Source organism: Sebastes fasciatus, chromosome 8 (genome assembly GCF_043250625.1).
Source record: "Sebastes fasciatus isolate fSebFas1 chromosome 8, fSebFas1.pri, whole genome shotgun sequence".
Classification (NCBI taxonomy): domain Eukaryota; kingdom Metazoa; phylum Chordata; class Actinopteri; order Perciformes; family Sebastidae; genus Sebastes; species Sebastes fasciatus.
Window position 1 is genome coordinate 35,664,610 of NC_133802.1, and position 22,324 is coordinate 35,686,933.

The 22,324-nt window shown below is 39.8% G+C and overlaps 1 protein-coding gene across 3 annotated transcripts; it reads left to right on the plus strand.

Annotated features, from left to right (window-relative positions):
* Nucleotides 1-4,162: 4,162 nt before the first annotated feature.
* hsd17b10 (hydroxysteroid (17-beta) dehydrogenase 10) lies at nt 4,163-11,033 on the plus strand. 3 transcript variants are annotated; one of them, XR_012595076.1, is made up of 7 exons: nt 4,163-4,290; nt 5,928-6,092; nt 6,842-7,006; nt 7,677-7,805; nt 8,082-8,190; nt 10,365-10,674; nt 10,727-11,033. XR_012595076.1 is itself a non-coding variant. In XM_074645229.1 (6 exons), the coding sequence occupies exons 1-6, from the start codon at nt 4,267-4,269 to the stop codon at nt 10,553-10,555; spliced, it is 783 nt and encodes a 260-aa protein (XP_074501330.1). In that variant the 5' UTR covers nt 4,163-4,266; the 3' UTR covers nt 10,556-11,033. The 3 variants fall into 3 exon arrangements, 2 of the variants coding, with proteins under 2 accessions (XP_074501330.1, XP_074501331.1); XM_074645229.1 differs by having other exon boundaries at nt 10,365-11,033; XM_074645230.1 differs by having other exon boundaries at nt 4,204-4,280; nt 10,365-11,033.
* The last annotated feature ends 11,291 nt before the right edge of the window (nt 11,034-22,324 follow it).

Here is a 22,324-nt window from a genome sequence, read left to right on the forward strand (position 1 = left end):
AGGCTGGTTCGGGTCACGTGATGTGCTGCTGCTGTTAACCCTCAGAACCCTCAGAACCGAGTCAGAGGAACCACTGCTGCACCAGCCGAGACCAGTACCGGACCGGACCGGAGACTCCAGGAGGACCGGAGAGGACCGGAGAGGACCCGAGAGGACCGAGAGGACCACCAGTACCAGCTGACAGCATGATAACACTACTGGCTGCTCAGCCGGTTAGCTAACTAGCTAACAGGCTGCCGTTCAGAGCTTCAGCTAACAGCTACTGGTGGAGATGAGACTCGTAGAGACTCAATGAGAGGACAACCAGCAGCTAACAGGAGCTAACAGGAGCTAACAGCAGCTAACAGCAGCTAACAGGAGCTAACAGCAGCTAACAGGAGCTAACAGCAGCTAACAGCAGCTAACAGGAGCTAACAGCAGCTAACAGGAGCTAACAGCAGCTAACAGCAGCTAACAGGCGCTAACAGCAGCTAACAGGAGCTAACAGCAGCTAACAGCAGCTAACAGGAGCTAACAGCAGCTAACAGGAGCTAACAGCAGCTAACAGCAGCTAACAGGAGCTAACAGCAGCTAACAGCAGCTAACAGCAGCTAACAGCAGCTAACAGGAGCTAACAGGAGCTAACAGGAGCTAACAGCAGCTAACAGGAGCTAACAGCAGCTAACAGGAGCTAACAGGAGCTAACAGCAGCTAACAGCAGCTAACAGCAGCTAACAGCAGCTAACAGGAGCTAACAGCAGCTAACAGGAGCTAACAGCAGCTAACAGCAGCTAACAGCAGCTAACAGCAGCTAACAGCAGCTAACAGGAGCTAACAGCAGCTAACAGCAGCTAACAGGAGCTAACAGGAGCTAACAGGAGCTAACAGCAGCTAACAGCAGCTAACAGCAGCTAACAGGAGCTAACAGGAGCTAACAGCAGCTAACAGGAGCTAACAGCAGCTAACAGCAGCTACTGGACACCCTCCTCAAGGAAAGGAAGCCTCCTGAGAGGTAGGCTCCATCATTTACTGAGGACGGGTCACATCCGTCTCCTCTCACATCTGTCCTCTTACATCCGTCTCCTGTCACATCTGTCCTCTCACATCCGTCTCCTCTCACATCCGTCCTCTCACATCTGTCCTGTCACATCTGTCCTCTCACATCCATCCTCTCACATCTGTCCTCTCACATCTGTCCTCTCACATCCATCCTCTCACATCTGTCCTCTCACATCTGTCCTCACATCTGTCCTCTCACATCCATCCTCTCACATCTGTCCTCTCACATCTGTTTCAGAACTGTTTAAACATACATGAGCAACATGTTTACTGTATGTGTGTTTAAAAGGGTTTAAATATAAATATGTTAAATGACCTGGAGCCCGAAGAGGAAGAGGAAGAGGAAGAGGAAGAGGAAGAGGAAGAGGAAGAGGAAGAGGAAGAGGAAGAGGAAGAGGAGCTGTGGGATGAGGTAGTAGTTTGTATAGTTTTAGGATCACACCAGATCTGGGAGATAACTATACAGCCTACTGTCTTTCTCACGGCCACCTGAACCATCACCTACATGATGTATCCGTTGCCACGGTGACTGAAGCCTCTGGTGACCAACAGTGCTTCCAAATGACATCATGAACACTGGTTATATCCTGTATTATACTGTTGTATTATACTGTTGTATCCTGTATTATACTGTTCTTTCCTGTTATACTCAATACTACTGTCAAACTACAATAATTGATTATCATAATAGGTGATACACATTCCTGTAAATGGCTTCATGTTTGCAGCTTTAAACTAAATATCTTGGTGTGTGTATATATATGTGTATATATATGTATATCTTGTAATCAGTTCTAGTTATAGATAATGTAATGGTTTAATGAGAGATGAGAGGGTTGGATATTTGATATTTTGGTGTATTTTTGCATCCACGTTAAAATAAATGTGATATCTGTAATAAGTGTAAATGTTGTGTTTGTGCTTTGCTAAATGTCATATTGGGACATTTATTTTGTAATTTTTAGGCCAAGTGAGTCCAATGAAGGATGCTTTAGTTAGACTCAGATTAATAATACAAATTAGTATCAACAGATCTATTATGGTGTAATATTATAGATTAAAATATAACGGTATTGATCACAAGCTATCCAGCAGTATACAAAGCAATTAAAATAAACTCATACCATATATACAGTATATACCAGCTTCAGCATTAAAGTGATGAACACATTAATACGATCTTAATTATAATTCAGTCATCTATATTATTCTGAAGTGGAAAAGTGTACTTTCACTTTTGGTACTTTAAGTTTATTTTGATGCTAATACTTTTGTACTTTTACTGAAGTAAGAATATATGTTTTACTGGTTACAGAGTATTTCTTCACTGTAGTATTATTACATCAGAATACTTCTACCACCTCTGATAGAATCAGTTATCAGTCAGAACCCTGTAAACTGATCATATAAATATATATAACAATAGTAATTATATATATAAATAATATACTGTATATAAATAATATATATATAATAATATTTATAATAATTATATACATATAAACTATATATATAAATGTTTAAATATTATATAAATAATATATATATAAAATAATAATATTTATAATAATTATTATATATATAAACAATTATATATATATTTAAATAATATATATTAAATAATATATAGATGATCAGTCTCCTCAGCTGACCTCGTTGAGCTGCTGCTCGGTTCTGATTGGACAACAGCCTTCATATCCCGGAGGGGGCGTTCCCTGAGACGTCCACCGATTGGTCAGATCAGACCGAAGTGGGCGGGGCGTAGCGGACCAAAGATGAGTAAAACAGAAAGAGCTCTCACTCTGTCTGTATTTCGGATACCGAGATGTAACGGTGTTTTTAGGGTTCTTCTTCTCTCCAAATGATGAATGTGAGTCTATAAAACCTTCAGTCACTCAACAGGCAGAGCAGATGTTATTATTTTTCTTTTCTCTCAATGTGTTTATTGTGTCCATTATGCACCGAAATACAGAGACAAATTCCTTGAATATTAAAACCTACCTGGCAATAAATGTGATTGTGATGATATCCAGATGATTGATTTGGTCATTCAGGACTAAACATGATATGATATAATGATTCATAGATAGATAATCAATAGAAGAGACCGGACTTAGTTCAGGAGATTAATATTATCTATTTTCTTTGAGAGGATATGATACTTTTGTTTGATTGGTTATATTTATTTGTTTTATTGTTATTTTGAGAGAGCGTTCCTATTGGCTGTGCTCCGGCTGGTGGGCGGGGCTTGGTATTTCCTCAACTGATCTCAATGTGGCTGCCTGGGTCACGGAGGACACCAGAGGACACCAGAGGACACTGGAGGACACAGAGGACACTGGAGGACAACGGGGGACACTGGAGGACACAGAGGACACCGGAGGACAACGGGGGACACTGGAGGACACCAAAGGACACCAGAGGACACCAGAGGACACCAGAGGACACCAGAGGACACCGGAGGACACTGGAGGACACAGAGGACACTGGAGGACACAGAGGACACCGGAGGACAACGGGGGACACTGGAGGACACCAGAGGACACCAGAGGACACCAGAGGACACCGGAGGACAACGGGGGACACTGGAGGACACCAGAGGACACCGGAGGACACCGGAGTACAAAGAGGAACAGGATTTTTTCAGATTCCCTGTCTCATGCTCTGCTGTCAGGATGTAGTGACTGATTTATCAAAATAACTTTATAATCATATTTACTCCGTTTCTACCCGCTGCTGCTTTAACTATTTAATCTGATTGAACTAAAACATTTTAGAGTTGATATTCTTCCTGTATAGTCCTCCATGGAGGTATTAACCTATTATCATGATATATAACATGGCGTATTAATAATCTGTAGTTATATTCTTCCTGTATAGTCTATGGGTGTATATAATAATCTGTAGTTATATTCTTCCTGTATAGTCTATGGGTGTATTAATAATCTGTAGTTATATTCTTCCTGTATAGTCTATGGGTGTATTAATAATCTGTAGTTATATTCTTCCTGTATAGTCTATGGGTGTATATAATAATCTGTAGTTATATTCTTCCTGTATAGTCTATGGGTGTATATAATAATCTGTAGTTATATTCTTCCTGTATAGTCTATGGGTGTATATAATAATCTGTAGTTATAGCTGCTGGCCAGCAGGTGGCGGTGACGCGCCTCTACAGCTGTGAACACTAACGAAGAAGAAGAAGGCGGAAGTGGAGCTCAGAGCAACATGGCGAACATTCGGTGTGTGAAGGTGAGAACAACAACATATATATATAATGTATATATAACTAACTAACATAAAGACAGAACAACAACATATATATATATAATATATATAACTAATGTATATAACTAATATAAAGACAGAACAACAATATATATATATATAACTAATATAACTAACATAAAGAACAGAACAGATGTGATTAATGTTAAAGATAACATAAAGCTTCTCTGCAGATCAGATGAAGATACTCACTAGAACAGCGTCATTATATGATATATTATATAGATGTAAATGGATGACATGGTAATATATATATTGTTCATTATTCCCTGCAGCCTTTACTGGCTCTAAATAACATACAGTAAATCACAGATCTGAGCTCCCAGTAGACCTCTCACACTCACACACCAACAACTGATTATAACCTGATGTGTTCAAGTGGAATTTCATTCATTCATTCATTCATTCATTCATTCATTCATTCATTCATTCATTCATTCATGCATTCATTCATTCATTCATTCATTCATTCATTCATGCATTCATTCATTCATTCATTCATTCATTCATGCATTCATTCTCTCCGTGCAATATCATTTTCCACTTGTACAATGTTGTTAATAATGTGTTTATTGTCAATACTATATATACTGCTCCTATTTTATACTTCCTTCTATTTAAATGGCGGGGCGGCTGTGGCTCAGAGGGTAGAGCAGGTTGTCCACCAATCAGAAGGTCGGGGATTCGATCCCCGGCTGCTCCGGGTCACATGTCGATGTGTCCTTGAGCAAGACACTCAACCCCACATGTCTCCCGAAGGCAGAGCCATCGGTGTGTGAATGAGTATTTAGATTAGATCCTGATGGGCATGTTGGCTCCTTAGTAGCCTCTGATATCAGTGTATGAATGTGTGTGTGAATGGGTGAATACTGACATGTAGTGTAAAGCGCTTTGAGTGGTGAAGACTAGAAAAGCGCTATATAAGTCCAAGTCCAAATGGTTCATATTGTGTTTCACTTTGTTTAGCTCTGTTTTACTGTGTTAGCTGATGCATCTTGTTTTCTGCTCTATATATCCTCTTTGCTGCTGCACACTGTCCCCCCCCCCCCCCTTCCACGGTTCAGATCAGATCTGCCTGTTTGACTCTCTTTGACCTCCAGCTGGTTTCCTGTTCACATGAAGATGAGAGAAATGAAATGAACCCTTTAACGAACCAATTAGCTGGAAAGCTTCATGAAGCTTCAGCTCATCACTACTCTGACCTCCAGATGTGTGAATGTAAATGGGTTCTATTGGTTCCCACGAGTCTCCCCTTTACAGACATGCCCACTTTATGATAATCACATGCAGTTTAATTGTGTTATTGTCTCCTATTCTAAAATGTATCTGAATATTTCTGCATCCTGGGGTCCCTAAAGAGTCTCACTGTGAAGCTGAGACTCTGGTGGGTCCAACGAGCCCAACTGGATCCATGTGTGATGATGTAGGATGAAAATGAGGAAGGAAACCCACCCGCATTGTTCTTCTATTATTATCATTTATTTATTTATTCCTGTGTGTGTGTGCGTGTGCGTGTGCGTGTGCGTGTGCGTGTGCGTGTGCGTGTGCGTGTGCGTGTGCGTGTGTGTGTGTGTGTGTGTGCGTGTGTGTGTGTTGAGTAGGGCATGGTTGGCCTGGTGACGGGCGGTGCGTCCGGTTTGGGTCGGGCCACCGTGGAGCGTCTGGTCCAGTACGGAGCGTCTGCTGTGATCCTGGACCTGCCGTCCTCCGACGGACCGGCTCTGGCCGCCAGTCTGGGAGAACGCTGCGCATTCGCTGCTGCAGACGTGAGTCCAAACTCACCGCACGCCATCACTCATACTAATAACTAATAACTAACAATTAATATACTCATATACTAAAAACGTTTTTAAAGACCGCTGCTACGTATAACAGACCGTTGCTACGTATAACAGACCGTTGCTACGTATAACAGACCGTTGCTACGTATAACAGACCGTTGCTACGTATAACAGACCGTTGCTATGTATAACAGACCGTTGCTACGTATAACAGACTGTTGCTATGTATAACAGACCGTTGCTATGTATAACAGACCGTTGCTACGTATAACAGACCGTTGCTATGTATAACAGACCGTTGCTATGTATAACAGACTGTTGCTATGTATAACAGACCGTTGCTATGTATATCAGACCGTTGCTATGTATAACAGACTGTTGCTACGTATAACAGACCGTTGCTATGTATAACAGACTGTTGCTATGTATAACAGACCGTTGCTATGTATAACAGACTGTTGCTATGTATAACAGACCGTTGCTATGTATAACAGACCGTTGCTATGTATAACAGACTGTTGCTATGTATAACAGACCGTTGCTATGTATAACAGACCGTTGCTATGTATAACAGACTGTTGCTATGTATAACAGACCGTTGCTATGTATAACAGACTGTTGCTATGTATAACAGACCGTTGCTACTAGACTGGACTACCAGGACGACCAGGAGAACCAGGACTGCCAGGACTAGGGTTACTGATCTTGGTGATGTGTACTCTACTCTCTGTCAGGTGACGTCGGAGGCAGACGTGCAGGCGGCGGTGTCGCTGGCCAGAGAGCGGTTCGGGAGGTTGGACCTGGCGGTGAACTGTGCCGGCATCGCTGTCGCCGTTAAAACCTACAACTTTAAGAAGGACGTACCTCACAGCCTGGAGGACTTCCAGAGGGTCATCACTGTAAGGATGAATACAGCTTTAGTAGAACAATATGATATAATATAACATATATAATATAATATAATATAATAATATATAATATAATATAATGTATCATATAATATAATATATTATAATATGTAATATAATATGTAATATAATATAATATAAAAATATATAATATAATATAATCTTATATATAATATAATAATATATAATATATCATATAATAATACCAGTCACAGCCTGGAGGACTTCCAGCGGGTCATCAATGTAAGGATGAATACAACGTTAGTAGAACAATATAATATAACATAATATAATATAATATAATAATACCGTAGTATTATAGTAATACCTGCAGATTAAACTAGTCAACAGGATATAAAGGAGTTATAACATCTACATCAGTTAAATACACATTAATGCATCAGAAATATTAATCCAGAAACATCAGATAGAATAGAAAGTACAAGTACTTTACTGTTGATACTTTAAGTACAGTTTGCTGAAAATACTTTAACCTCAGTCAGGTTTTGAATGCAGAACTTTACCTTGTAGTGGAGTATTTTCACAGTGTAGTACTCGTACTTTGACTTACTTTGACTTTGACCTGTGTGTGTGTGTGTGTGTGTGTGTGTGTGTGCGTGTGCGTGTGCGTGTGCGTGTGTGCGTGTGCATGTGCGTGCAGGTGAACATTGCAGGAACCTTTAATGTGATCCGTCTGGCGGTAGGGGAGATGGGAAAGAACCAGCCGGATGCAGACGGACACCGAGGCTGCATCATCAACACGGCCAGCGTGGCGGCCTACGATGGACAGGTCACCTGAGACGCACACAGACATGAAGGACACAACTAGAGTCTAGTTCACACCGCAAGCACTCTTGCAGTACGGTGGTCGCTGTACGGTGGTCGCTGTACGGTGGTCGCTGTACGTGGTCGCTGTACGGTGGTCGCTGTACAGTGGTCGCTGTACGTGGTCGCTGTACGGTGGTCGCTGTACAGTGGTCGCTGTACGGTGGTCGCTGTACGGTGGTTGCTGTACGTGGTCGCTCCGTTCCTCAGCTTGTTTTGTTGCTCTCCGTTTCGTCTCCAGGTCGGCCAAGCAGCATATTCAGCCTCTAAAGGTGGCATCGTGGGAATGACCCTCCCCATCGCAAGAGATCTGGCACCCATGGGCATCAGAGTCCTCACCATAGCACCCGGTTAGTGAACCCAGTGGAAACATTCACTTGTAAGGATCATGCATTTGTGGGATGAGCAGCACAGCTGATTATGTGGGTAGCGCCCAGTGCTGATGCTAAACAGTGTATTCTCCTGCTATGCTGATTGTTGCACCGATGGAGTACCAGCTTTTGGTGGGGGCAGTGTCATGGTGTGGGGGGGGGGGGCATCTCCCTCACTGGTAAAACAAGGCTTGTCATCATTGAAGGCCATCTCAATGCAGTGAGATATCGGGATGAGTCTCTGCAGCCAGTGGTGATCCCATATCTCCACAATCTGGCACCTAACTTCATCCTCCAAGAAACAACGCCCCCCCACAGAGCCAGGGTTATCACAGACTACCTCCACAATGTGGGAGGAGAGAGAATGGAACGGCCTGCCAAGAGTCCACACCTCAACCCAACTCAACACTTGTAGGATCAGCTTGGGCGTGCTGTACGTGTTAGAGTGACCAACACAACCACGCTGGCTGACCTGCAACCAATCCTGGTTGAGGAATGGAACGCCATCCCACAGCAACGTGTGACCAGGTTGGTGACCAGCATGAGGAGGAGGTGCCAGGCTGTTGTGGCTGCGTATGGATCTTCCACCTCTACTGAGGCTCCTGACGGTGGATTCAATCAATCAATATGTCTTGTTTGTTCCTTGTTACTGATAGAGAGTTCAATCATCCACCAAACAACTCACAACAAGAGTCAACACCAACAGGAGAATACACTGTTTACCATCGGCACCGGGGCTCCACACATCATCAGCTGTGCTGCTCATCCCACAAATGCATGATCCTTACAAGTGTGACATCATTGTGAAGGTAAATAAACAGGCTTTCCAAGATGTAAAATACAATGACCATTAGCATTGGAACAACAGAGAAATAATCCACCAAACACAAGTTTCCAAACTTTTTTTTCCGAGTTTATATACTGTATATATAAATGACGTCAGAGTCGCATTGTGATGAGTCAGTTAACAGAAAGATGTGCAGTCGTTGACCTGGTTAAATATAGTTTGTGCTTGTACTGTTTTCTACTTCGACAGTTAAACTGACTCTGTTTTCTACTACCACTCTACCAACCTACCACTCTACCAACCTACCAACCTACCACTCTACCAACCTACCAACCTACCACTCTACCAACCTACCAACCTACCACTCTACCAACCTACCAACCTACCACTCTACCAACCTACCAACCTACCAACCTACCACTCTACCACTCTACCAACCTACCACTCTACCAACCTACCAACCTACCAACCTACCACTCTACCAACCTACCACTCTACCAACCTACCAACCTACCAACCTACCAACCTACCACTCTACCAACCTACCACTCTACCAACCTACCAACCTACCACTCTACCAACCTACCACTCTACCAACCTACCACTCTACCAACCTACCACTCTACCACTCTACCAACCTACCAACCTACCACTCTACCAACCTACCACTCTACCAACCTACCAACCTACCAACCTACCACTCTACCAACCTACCACTCTACCACTCTACCAACCTACCAACCTACCACTCTACCAACCTACCACTCTACCACTCTACCAACCTACCACTCTACCACTCTACCAACCTACCACTCTACCAACCTACCAACCTACCAACCTACCACTCTACCAACCTACCACTCTACCAACCTACCACTCTACCACTCTACCAACCTACCAACCTACCACTCTACCAACCTACCAACCTACCACTCTACCAACCTACCAACCTACCAACCTACCACTCTACCAACCTACCACTCTACCACTCTACCAACCTACCACTCTACCACTCTACCAACCTACCACTCTACCACTCTACCAACCTACCACTCTACCACTCTACCAACCTACCACTCTACCAACCTACCAACCTACCACTCTACCAACCTACCAACCTACCACTCTACCAACCTACCACTCTACCAACCTACCACTCTACCAACCTACCAACCTACCACTCTACCAACCTACCAACCTACCACTCTACCAACCTACCAACCTACCACTCTACCACTCTACCAACCTACCACTCTACCAACCTACCAACCTACCACTCTACCAACCTACCACTCTACCAATCAGAATCGAGTATTCAGCAGCGCCGTGTAGTAAATCTGACCGTTGTCTCTGTTTCGTCCTCCAGGTCTGTTCTCCACTCCTCTACTGGCTGGTCTTCCAGAGAAGGTGCGCACCTTTCTCGCCCGCCAGGTGCCCTTCCCGTCACGCCTGGGAGACCCCGCCGAGTTTGCCCACCTGGTGACCTCGCTGGCCGAGAACCCCATGATTAACGGAGAGGTCATCAGACTGGACGGCGCCATTCGCATGCAGCCCTGAGACAGATGGCGAAGTGTCTTGAGTGGCCACGTTGATCATCACCTTCATCCAATCAAGAGGACATTTGAATGTGTGGCTGCCTGCTGTGATGATGTTGGAGACAGCTGCAGATATACACAGTATATACTGTATTTATGTATTATTATCACCTGATAATACATAAATACACAGTATGTACTGTACTTATGTATTATTATCATCTGATAATAATACATAAATACACAGTATGTACTGTATTTATGTATTATCATCTGATAATAATACATAAATACACAGTATGTACTGTACTTATGTATTATTATCAGCTGTGATGGATCACTAACACCATGTAGTCCAGGTTGTGTGTGAGACTGTGAGAGAAAGTGTGTAAACCGTCTGTACGTGGTTCAGAGCGTTGCAGTACTTTCTGCTCTCCACTTTGGTTCTTTTGTAAACTAATCTACGTTATAATAAATCTCAGATAGGTTTGATTATCTATTCAAGCTTTTTCTTGTCTTAAAAAGTTTTTATTCCTCGACAGCGTCTTTCAAATCATTCTGATGCAGTTTGATTTTAGAAAAGAATGCTTTCAACCCGTTAATCAGCTGCGTTCAGCTCTTTATGATGCAACCGCTAGAATTTACCAAAGACACGTCTTCAATACGTGCACATCGGGACTTTCAAACTAGCTGGTACATTTGATCAAACTTTATTGTCACATACACACGTACTGGAACTAACTGTGTTGTCAGCTAAACACGGACTGATCAAGTCAGAATTCATCGTCTGTAGAGCGCAAATACGTAAATAAGTAGAAGAGTTCAGACCTGCCGAGGTCACGCCCTCTCTGGTGATGTCAACGAAAGTGAAAAATAATCTGCTTAAAGGGATTTTATAAGAAAAGATGACGGTCAATGTTTGTGTATGTGTGTGTGTGTATATATATATATATATATATATATATATATATATATATACACACTTTACTCGCATTAGATCCCACAAGAGCATCAAGCAAGTTCCACTAAAGTGCCTCTTGGATTCATCACGTATCTACACAGTACAATAACTTCCCTCTGAAATGTAGTAGAAGTATAAAGTAGAATGAAATTCTGCACAGTACTTGAATAAATGTACTTAGTTACTTCCCACCGCTGCTTGTCATCCAAATGTAAAGTTGAACGTTGATGATAACGGCCACGTTAACAGCCGTCATGTCTTTACTCTCCATGGACCAACTTCTACTTTATATGGGCTATAAGGAAGAAAGAAAATGTGGATTTAGCCTGTTTATTATTATTATTATTATTATTATTATTATTATTAATATTATTATTATTATTATTATTATTATTATTATTATTAATATTATTATTATTATTATTATTATTATTATTATTAGTTTAGGCTGCACACGTTCTTTTTTTCTCAATACTTTATTTATAAAGTTTAATACAGTAGTTGCATGTTCAGATTTTTCATTACAGAACAAATTCGAATAAATTTGAAATGTCTAAATAAATAATAAAATAGTCTAAATAATCTAAATAAATAATAAAATAGTTTAAATGATTTAAATAATTAATAAAATAGTTTAAATAATCTAAATAAATAAAAACATAGTCTAAATAATCTAAATAAATAATAAAATAGTCTAAATAATTTAAATAAATAATGAAATAGTTTAAATAATCTTAATAAATAATAAAATAGTTTAAATAATCTAAATAAATAATAAAATAGTCTAAATAATCTAAATAAATAATAAAATAGTCTAAATAATCGAAATAAATAATGAAATACTTTAAATAATCTAATAAATAATAAAATAGTCTAAATAATTTAAATAAATAATAAAATAGTCTAAATAATTTAAATAAATAATAAAATAGTTTAAATAATCTAAATAAATAAAAAAATAGTCTAAATAATCTAAATAAATAATTAAATATTTTAAATAATCTTAATAAATAATGAAATAGTTTAAATAATCTTAATAAATAATGAAATAGTCTAAATAATTTAAATAAATAATAAAATAGTTTAAATAATCTTAATAAATAATAAAATAGTTTAAATAATCTAAATAAATAATAAAATAGTCTAAATAATCTAAATAAATAATAAAATAGTCTAAATAATCGAAATAAATAATGAAATACTTTAAATAATCTAAATAAATAATGAAATAGTTTAAATAATCTAAATAAATGATAAAATAGTCTAAATAATCTAATAGTTTTCAGTCATATGTTTTAAAGTCTTAGAGTCTTTAACAGTGTAAAAGGAGGGTAGTCCTATAAACCTTATTATTTAATAGATTAAGATATTAATCACATTAATTATGTAAATTTCATCTGCTGAAAGGATTCATGTATAAAGAGAAAGGACTGGGCTGCACCTTCTTCTCGGGTACCGTCACTTCCGATAATTGGCCCAGGTGTGTTTGTTTTAATTCACAGGTGAGCTACAGGCTCCGGTATTACCTGTTGACCGTCGGCTCCTAGTGAAGTTATTCTTCTAAGTATTTCTGTTTATTAGCTGAGCCTCTTAGCCTAACCTCTTAGTTAGATAATGTAATAGATATGTTAGTATGTATTCCTGTAGTCCAGCTCCAGTGTGGATGGACCTCTACCTGCTGTCTGACCTGCTGCTGCTCTGACCTCCACCTAAAGTAAGTAAATACTCCTGTTAGCTTCATGCTAATTAAACCTGTTTAAACTATTCTGTAAACTACAGCCCAACGAGCTGGTTCCTCCAGATGTGTTTGGTGTTTACTGGTTCCTCCAAATGTGTTTGGTGTTTACTGATTCCTCCAGATATGGTGGTGTTTACTGGTTCCTCCAGATGTGTTTGGTGTTTACTGGTTCCTCCAGATGTGTTTGGTGTTTACTGGTTCCTCCAGATGTGTTTGGTGTTTACTGATTCCTCCAGATATGGTGGTGTTTACTGGTTCCTCCAGATGTGGTGGTGTTTACTGGTTCCTCCAGATGTGTTTGCAAAGTTTTTTGCCAGAAAATTTTGAAAAAAGGAAAAACGCAGGGAGCGTTAGAGGGTGAGTGATGTCATCACTGTAAAGCAGCGCAATACACACCCACTATAAACTCAGAAACGGTCTGAAAAAAGCATAAAATGTAAACTGTGATTAATCAAAAACTGTAAAAGTGATCAAATAGCTGAATCATTGCTTGATAGTTTAAAGACTTGTAACCCGTTTAAAGTTTAAATGAAGTCTGTAGCTGAAAGTATACGGAAGCAGCAGCAATTCAAAGTGGAGAAGGTTTAAGAGGATTTGAAGATTTTCTCCATTGAATTGTAAACAAAATGTGGAAAAAGCTTAATATTTAAAAAAAAAAGTATAAATAGTTGAAACAAGAAAAGTCATAGCACTAATGTCCTTAAAGAGCTGAATATTTTGATAGTTGAACGGTTTCTGTAGCTGAAAGTACACAGGAGTAGTTAAACTGCAAAAAACATACTGAAGAAGTTGAATAAACCTTAGAAGAACAATACTGGGAATGCTGAATCAGCATTCCCACAACTATCAATACTAGACAACTATCAATACTAATCAATGCAGAGAGGCTCGTTATAGCGCATCAGCATTAATGTTGTCTGTTCCTTTAATATGTCTGATATCCAGGTTGTAGGCCTGAAGAGACAAGGACCATCTTGTCAGCCTCTGGTTTGGGTGGTCTGTGTAAACCACAGTCGGCCCTCCTGCTCCTACATACACATCGAAATGTTGTAATGCCCAAATGAGAGACAAAGCCTCCTTCTCAATAACGGAGTAATCGCGCTGGTAACTGATAAACTTCATTGAGGAGAAACTGCCCGGCCTCACCAACCCCTGGTTGTCTCCCTGGAGCAAGACGACACCTGCTCCCACCTGGCTGCCATCTACCTGGAGCATGAACGCTCGATCAGAACAAGGAGCAGCTAGAACGGGAGAAGAGCGTAACATATTTATCTAGGAGACGGGCAAAACACGCTCAAATATCTCTTTCAAAGAAGAATCGCTACGTTGCTCCTTTAACACCTCACCGCGTGACAACGACACCGGAAGCTCAGACAGAGACGGGACCTCCAAAACTACATCACCACTGCTGTTATCAGGTGAGACGTCAGGGTCTACTTTGTCCATAGCGTATGTAATCACACAGGATGAAAAGAGCTCTGGTAACACCCTGGAGCTCTCGTCAGACACAGAATCAGTTGGACAAGATACAGCTGTCTGTGGTTGTGTTTTCTGTTACATTGAAAGCATCAACAGCCTTAATAAATGAAACCTTTACAGTCTCATATCTCTTGTGATTTTTCAGTGTCTGATGCTTTTTAGAAAACAGAACCAACATGGAAGAATATTTACTGAAAATAAAGAATTAATTAAGATGGAGTGCACGAACATGATGGTAAAAATATGTGTAAAAGTACTGATAACAATATACAGCTCATGTTTGCAGTAATTAGAGTAAGAGTAAATGTATATGTAAAGTAAACACTTAAAATGTTGCCATATACATGCTGTTTATTACCCATCATCTTAAAATATGATTACTTTAATAACAAGTTCAAAGTATATTTGTGTGTAGTACATTCAGTGTTGGGAAGTAAATATATTTAGTACTGTACTTAATTTAGTTTAACTTAGCTTAATTACAATTTCCAGGTACTTTTACTTTACTTGAATCTTTCCCATGTAATACTACGTTATACTTCTATATCACTATCAGAGGTTGATCTCTGTGTAGCCCAGTTAAAATTATGCATACATAAATAGTTGTCTGTGATAAATAAATAAATAAGGTTTGTTAAAAGAGCATGGGTAAAATACATCATTTTCATTGTGTGTTAAAATGCTGAGTTCATGGGTTAAGACATGTTAAGAATGGTAAAAATGCATATTGCATATGCATGCATGTATTTTTATTTAATTTTGATGAAGCTTTTAATTTGATAGAGTGGTATCTTTCTGTGTTTCTAATCACGTGTGTTTTGCTTGTTGATTGGCTGGCGTGCGTGCGCATGCAGAGAGGGCATGAGAGAGAGAGAGAGAGAGAGAGGGCATGGGAGAGAGAGAGAGAGAGAGAGAGAGAGAGAGAGAGAGAGAGAGGAGAGAGAGAGAGAGACAGAGAGACAGAGAGAGAGGGCATGAGAGAGAGAGAGAGAGAGAGAGAGAGAGAGAGAGAGAGAGAGAGAGAGAGACAGAGAGACAGAGAGAGAGAGGGCATGAGAGAGAGAGAGAGAGAGAGAGAGAGACAGAGAGAGAGAAGAGAGAGAGAGAGAGAGAGAGAGAGAGAGGGCATGAGAGAGAGAGAGAGAGAGAGAGAGAGAGGGCATGAGAGAGAGAGAGAGGGCATGAGAGAGAGAGAGAGAGAGAGACAGAGAGAGAGAGAGAGAGGAGGAAGAGGAAAAAGGAGTGAACGAGGTGATGCGTTTTGAGGTGGCATTTCGAGGTTTGCAGAGAAAGTTAGTGTTAAACATGTCTGAGTTTAGAGAATCTCCAAGAGGACATGCTTTATCACAGAGACGGAGTCACAGAGGATTTCTACCAGAGGTTTGCTCCGCTGTAATCTGTATGAGGCCGCTCGTTAACTAAGTGAGAGGTGAAACAGCAAGGTGAACAGACTGTCGGCTGAACCCAGCTAACACAGCTGCTTTGTCTGGACTGTTCCGACCTGGAAGTTAGAGGCAACACCCAGAGGAACTCTGAGTCATCCGGGATGCTCAGACTTCCTCTGGCAACTCTGGATAACCACCAGACTCCTGTGATTATGCCTTCCAGCTCATCGACACCTGCCGATGGACCGGTAACACTTAGGCTGAACCACAGAACTACAAGAAAGGTACCCACCACCCTGCTTTATTGTGTTTATGCTCCTGTTGGAGTGAAGTGACCGCAGAGTGTTTGGTCCCTACGATCACAAGCAGGGAACCAGGCCTGCAGCGATTTGATTTGATATTTTGTGTATGTGAATATTGGTGTGTGCACAGTGTGATTGCTGTTAAGTGGAAACACTTGTTAAAGAAAGAAAAGTACAGTAGTAACACTTAAAGTTTCAGTTAATATTGTTTTATTTATTTTTGATTACAATTAAAGTAAGAAATGACTTATTTCTATTTTAAAGGGTTTCTGGGTGTGTTTATTATTTCAGAGGTTAAAGGGTATATAGCCTACATAGATTGTGGTGCTTATACATCGTGTTAAAGGGTTAGTACACTCAGTTATTTCTATAGTGACCCAAGATAAATAGCATTGAGTAAATCAGAGTTAACCTACAGAAGTTAATAGGGGAAAAGAACTCAGGGCTCCATCTACATACATAGAGGGTAGACGGGCTACATCTGTATTATTGATCTACCGTTTATATTGAAGATGAGGACAGAAGTAGCAGGTTAAACCACTGCTCATTTAACTTGAATAGAAGTTGGTTTATTATATTTAATGTTAAATATTGCACTGCCTTGTATCTTGAGAACTGAATCAGCAGGTTTATTATTTTCTAATAAAAGCTGTATGTATTTGACATTAATTGTTGTTTACTTGTTTATATCCATAATTAATTTATCCCTGATTCCCTCACAAGAACAGCTTTGAGGAATCCTGACCTGCTCTGTCCAGTAGCACATCTTTATGTGAGGGCTATAGCGGTAGCATATATAAGAAGTCTTTTATTCCCTATGCCATACAGGTAACTGTTTTATTTATAACGGTTTTATTGTAGGGAGTTTACAATAAACTGACAGTAAGTGACAGTCAAAACTTCAGGGAAACTGTGTGGTTTACAATAAGCCTGCAGCTGCTGTAGTACTACAGTACTGTAGTACAGTAGTACTGTAGTGCTGTAGTACCATGCTCACAGTGTCGGTTTCATGTGTTAGCATGCAAGCATTTAAAGTTCAGCTGAGGCTGACGGGAGCGTCATTAGTTTAACAGGTATTTGTTCATATGGGACTAATGAAACATTTGACCTGGATGTATTTACTATAATACACTTGAATTACAAATCAGAGGATTAATCCAGATGGAGTGCATTAATTCAAAAGACACAAGATTCAAGTAAAATGTACTTCTTCAAAGTACAAGTGAAATAAATCATAATGAGAAAATGAAATGATTTTTAAAGAAAAATCCCCAACATGATGGTAAATAATACTTGTAAAGTTTACTTCAATGAACATCTTCAGTACAAAAAGTACATATTAGTTAGGTAGATCTTGGTTTTGTTTAAATATGCCGAATTGTAATTTTATGTGTTATTGTTGTTCAGACGATTAAGCTAAGATGCCTATATGTGCTAACGTCAGTTGTCACTTGTTGCCACGGTAACTATTCAGGTATTCTGCAGCCTGATGGAGACGCCAGTGTGTCAAACTCAGTTATCCATTTTCCAACACTATCTGGTAACTTGACCCAGAGACGCCACGTGATACCAACGCCATCACCAGCCTCAACGTCAGATACCTTCCACAGATATAAACAACACATTCATTTTGGACCCGTCAAAACATTTAAAATGATTAGTTCACAATCAGAAGAATTAGTTTTAGGGAAAGCCATTCTTTTATTCAGCACCTTTCTAAAGGCTCTGTAGATTTATTTATTTTATTATTCATCTTCATGAAATTGTTAACTTTCCATCCAGAAATGAAAAAAACTAACTTCCATGGCCTCCGCCATTTCTGACTACGTCAACAAACACGTCACAACTCGTGAACTCGGAGCTTTCAGAGACTTTCCACTGACGAGGTCGTGAATATGACTCACAGCTGTCAATCATGATGTCCCGCCCCCTTTTATATCATCAAATAACTCATCAAAACCAAACTGATCAGAAAAACATCAGCGTGATGAGAACTATACATCCGATGACAAAAACCATCTCTGAAACATTGATCTGACGCGTTCTTTGAGTCTTTAGTTCGGTTCATGTCCCATCCACTAACATGGAGTGGGGGGGGCTATGAACATCCAGATGTTCTGGCTTCAGTTTAGTGGAGCTGTCATGTCGTCCATCTTTATATTCAGTCTGTGATCTCGCCACTAACTAAACTACTGTAAAAGAAAACTAACAGTAGAACTGCGTTTTCTAAACTGTTTGGTTCAATATAGACGTGTTGAGGATTCCTATTGGGAAGTCCTTTATTAGTCCCCACTGTGGGACTAATAAAGGACTATCTCATCTCTTCTCTTATCTTACTGTGACTTTTTATATTGTTATGTGTTAATGATGTTTGTGACTCCTACCTCACCTTTCTGTGGACTTTGTTCTGAGCTGCTGATTAAATAGTTTCACATTCTTTTGCAGGGTGATATTTAAACCCTCCCGTCGGGGTTAGTCCAGCAGTCCAGCTGTCAACGCATTCATCTCCTGTGAGCAACCTCCTTCAGGTAAGTCACCAACCATGTGAGGTATATTATGTTAACAGAAATGTATACATGCTTTACAGTATGATTGGTATTTTACAATATATACCAAATGGTGCAGTCATTATCAGTAAGTGATATTTTTAATTTAGTTTTTATTCAGTACAGAATGAAGAATTAACTTCATTACTGACTTCATTATGCTGGTTGACCACCGATGAACAAATGCCTTCTTGTCAGAATGTAGTAAAATAATAAAATACATTTTATAATAATAATAAAATACATTTTATAATAATAATAAAATATATTTTATAATAATAATAAAATATATTTTATAATAATAATAAAATATATTTTATAATAATAATAAAATATATTTTATATAATAATAAAATATATTTTACTCTAGATCTGTTACCTCTGTTATTTTTCAGTTCCCACCGAGAAACTCTCGTTCTAATCTGCTGTCGACATTTCCTCTGTTTCTTTCAGAGTGACCTGCCTTTCCTGAAGATGTCAGGTAGGCAAACATCTTCTAGAAGAATAATGTCCTGTGTTGTTTATAAATATAAATCTAGTTTATTTGAATAAACTAACTTCAGTGACTGAAAGGGAAACAAAGAGCTGCCACAACAAAACTGTCCCTTCTTTGTTTTTTATGGAGTGTGTGGAGTGTTGAAGTATCTCGATGATAAACCTTGTATATATTGTAGTATAGAGAGTATGTGCACAGTCCATCCATCTGTTCTTATAGCCATGGAGTAATTATGTGGCTTTTATGGATTTTAAAAGAAAATAAATAACTTGCTTGATTATGCAATGACTAAGTTTCCCTTTTCTTTCTTTCAGACCGTGACGCTGAGAGTAAGTCAAATAATAATTTAAATAGTTTTTTGACAGTCAATAATCATTTTGATTCCACTGGATGAGATTTCAGGACGACATGGAGAGAAAAAGTCATAATATGACAATAAAGTCCAAATTTGATGTGAAAACTGTTTTATTTAACAGGTTAAAGTGGTAATATTTTGAGAACAAATGAAAGAGTTGTAGCTTTGAGAGTTAAAGGGGACACATCATGAAAAACTCTGTTTCAGTGCTTGTGTTCATCCATCTGGGTCTCTGGAGTTCCCACCAACCCAGTCAGGTTACTATGGGCTGTCTAGATCAGAAAACATGTGACTCAACCAGCCAATCAGATGTGGCTCCCCTTCCTATGTCACATGCAGCCTCATTAGAATATACCGCCCACAGCTGGAGAGCTACCTTTACAAAGGTGAACCATGTTTATCTCACCAGCCAATCAGAGCAGACTGGGCTTCTTAAAGAGACAGGAGCGCTTCAGACAGACGGTGAGTACAGAGATATGCAGACAGACGGGAGGAGAACAATAATGAGTTTATTGAACATTAAAGCATGTAAACATGTTCTAGTAGAAACCCAAAATACAGTATGAACCTGGAAATGAGCCTGATATGTCTCCTTTAACATATTAAAGTAGAAGTTCAGCCCTAATGAAAAATAAATAAAATAATATTCTTGAACATATAACAACCTGTTTTTCTTAAAATATTACTTTTGAAATATGTGTTTACAATGTCACTCTGTGGTACATCTTTTTTACCTCAGAGATTAAATGTAGTGTCTGTTTTTTAACCGATGCAGTTGTGAGAGGAGATCTAGAGGTCTGTACCGGCGGGTCACAGACGATGTTTGACACTCTGGACCGGCCCGGTAAAGCTTTTACTGCTGGTACCTACGCCGGTACTGGGTCCATGGAAGATGAATCGGGGGATGGAGTGTACGCCGGTGCCGGAATCGGCCATGCTCAGGCTGAATGGGGCATTTTTGATGTTCAGGCTAAAGGGCCCAACGCCAGCGCTGGAGCCGAACTCTCCACGGCAGCAGGAGCCAGAGCCTTCGCCAAAGCAGAACTGGCCAGCGCTTCGGCCTCCGCTGGTCCGGTGAAAGCTACCATCGGTCTGTCGGCTGACACCGGCGTCGGCATCGGACCTGGAGGGATAGAAGCAAAGGTGCTGGGAACAGGCTTCACCATCGGCAGAAAGATCGGCTTCTCTGTGCTTGGCAGTGGATTTGAGTTTAAACTATGGTAGGCCGTGGTTACGGCAGACCGTGGTTACGGTAACCACGATAGACCGTGGTTACGGCAGACCGTGGTTACGGCAGACCGTGGTTACGGCAGACCGCGGTTACGGTGGACTAATACAGCTGTCTGTGGTTGTGTTTTCTGTAACATTGAAAGCATAAACAGCCTTAATAAATGAAACCTTTACAGTCTCATATCTCTATACAGTCTCTATTTTTCAGTGTCTGATGCTTTTTAGAAAACAGAACCAACATGGAAGAATATTTACTGAAAATAAATAAGATTATAGGACTTTTACTTATTTGACCATTTCCTGCCAACTACTTCCTGTGTTTTTTAAATATAAACATCTTGCAGCCAGCAGAATAAGAGCTGTAGTGGAGGTCTTTATGGTTTTTATATCTCAGCTGAGGCTGATGGGAATGTCAGTATTAGTATTAGTTATATACTGTAATATATTGGTCCGAAGTACAAATCACTAGGTTAATCCAGATGGAGTTCACCAACATGATGGTAAAAATACTGTATGTGTAAAAGTACTTCAAAACATCTTCAATAAAAAAGTACATATTTTGTATAAATACATTTATAAGAAGTGATAACAATATACAGCTCATGTTCATCAGAAGATGTCCAACGCTCTGCGTGCTGTAGCATTAACCGCCAGGTGACCATGGTGGATATTCATTCTGCATTTAATCCTTGATATCATTATATCATCATTAATATCTTCTTTAATCATTAAACTTTGTCTTTTACCACACTCCTTCTAGTCTGTCGTTCTGAAGAAAACAGAAGCTGAAGTTGCTCCATTTAATACGTGATGTAACTTTAACCTATTGACCTCTCTCCGGTCGGTTTCTCTCACCGTGGTTTTAGATCCACTTGTTGCAAGATGGTGATGATGATGATGATGAAGGTTGGATGTGTAATGTCAGTTTGTTCCTACGAAGTAGTTGTTGCGTCTCTGGTTCTCGCTGCACGCTGTAATAATCTGTGCTGTAGTTGTTAGCCATGTGACTTTATGGATGGCAGCGTTGGCCCGTCTACCACGTTGGTCCACTCTGAAATATCTCAACACCTCTACATGTTTTATTGTTGTTGTTAAGATGCTGAACGTGGTAGCTCATTGCCTTACCGAGTCTCTAGCATGGCTGTTAGGCTTGTTTCTGAGTGTTGGAGCACTCAGGTTCAGCAGCCGCTCTGATTGGCTTCTGACTGACTTCTTTTCCATGGCAACGGCAGCCGAGGCTCATGGGTATTGAAGTATTGAGACCCGGTTGCCGTGTCAAAATGATGGCAAAAACGTGAT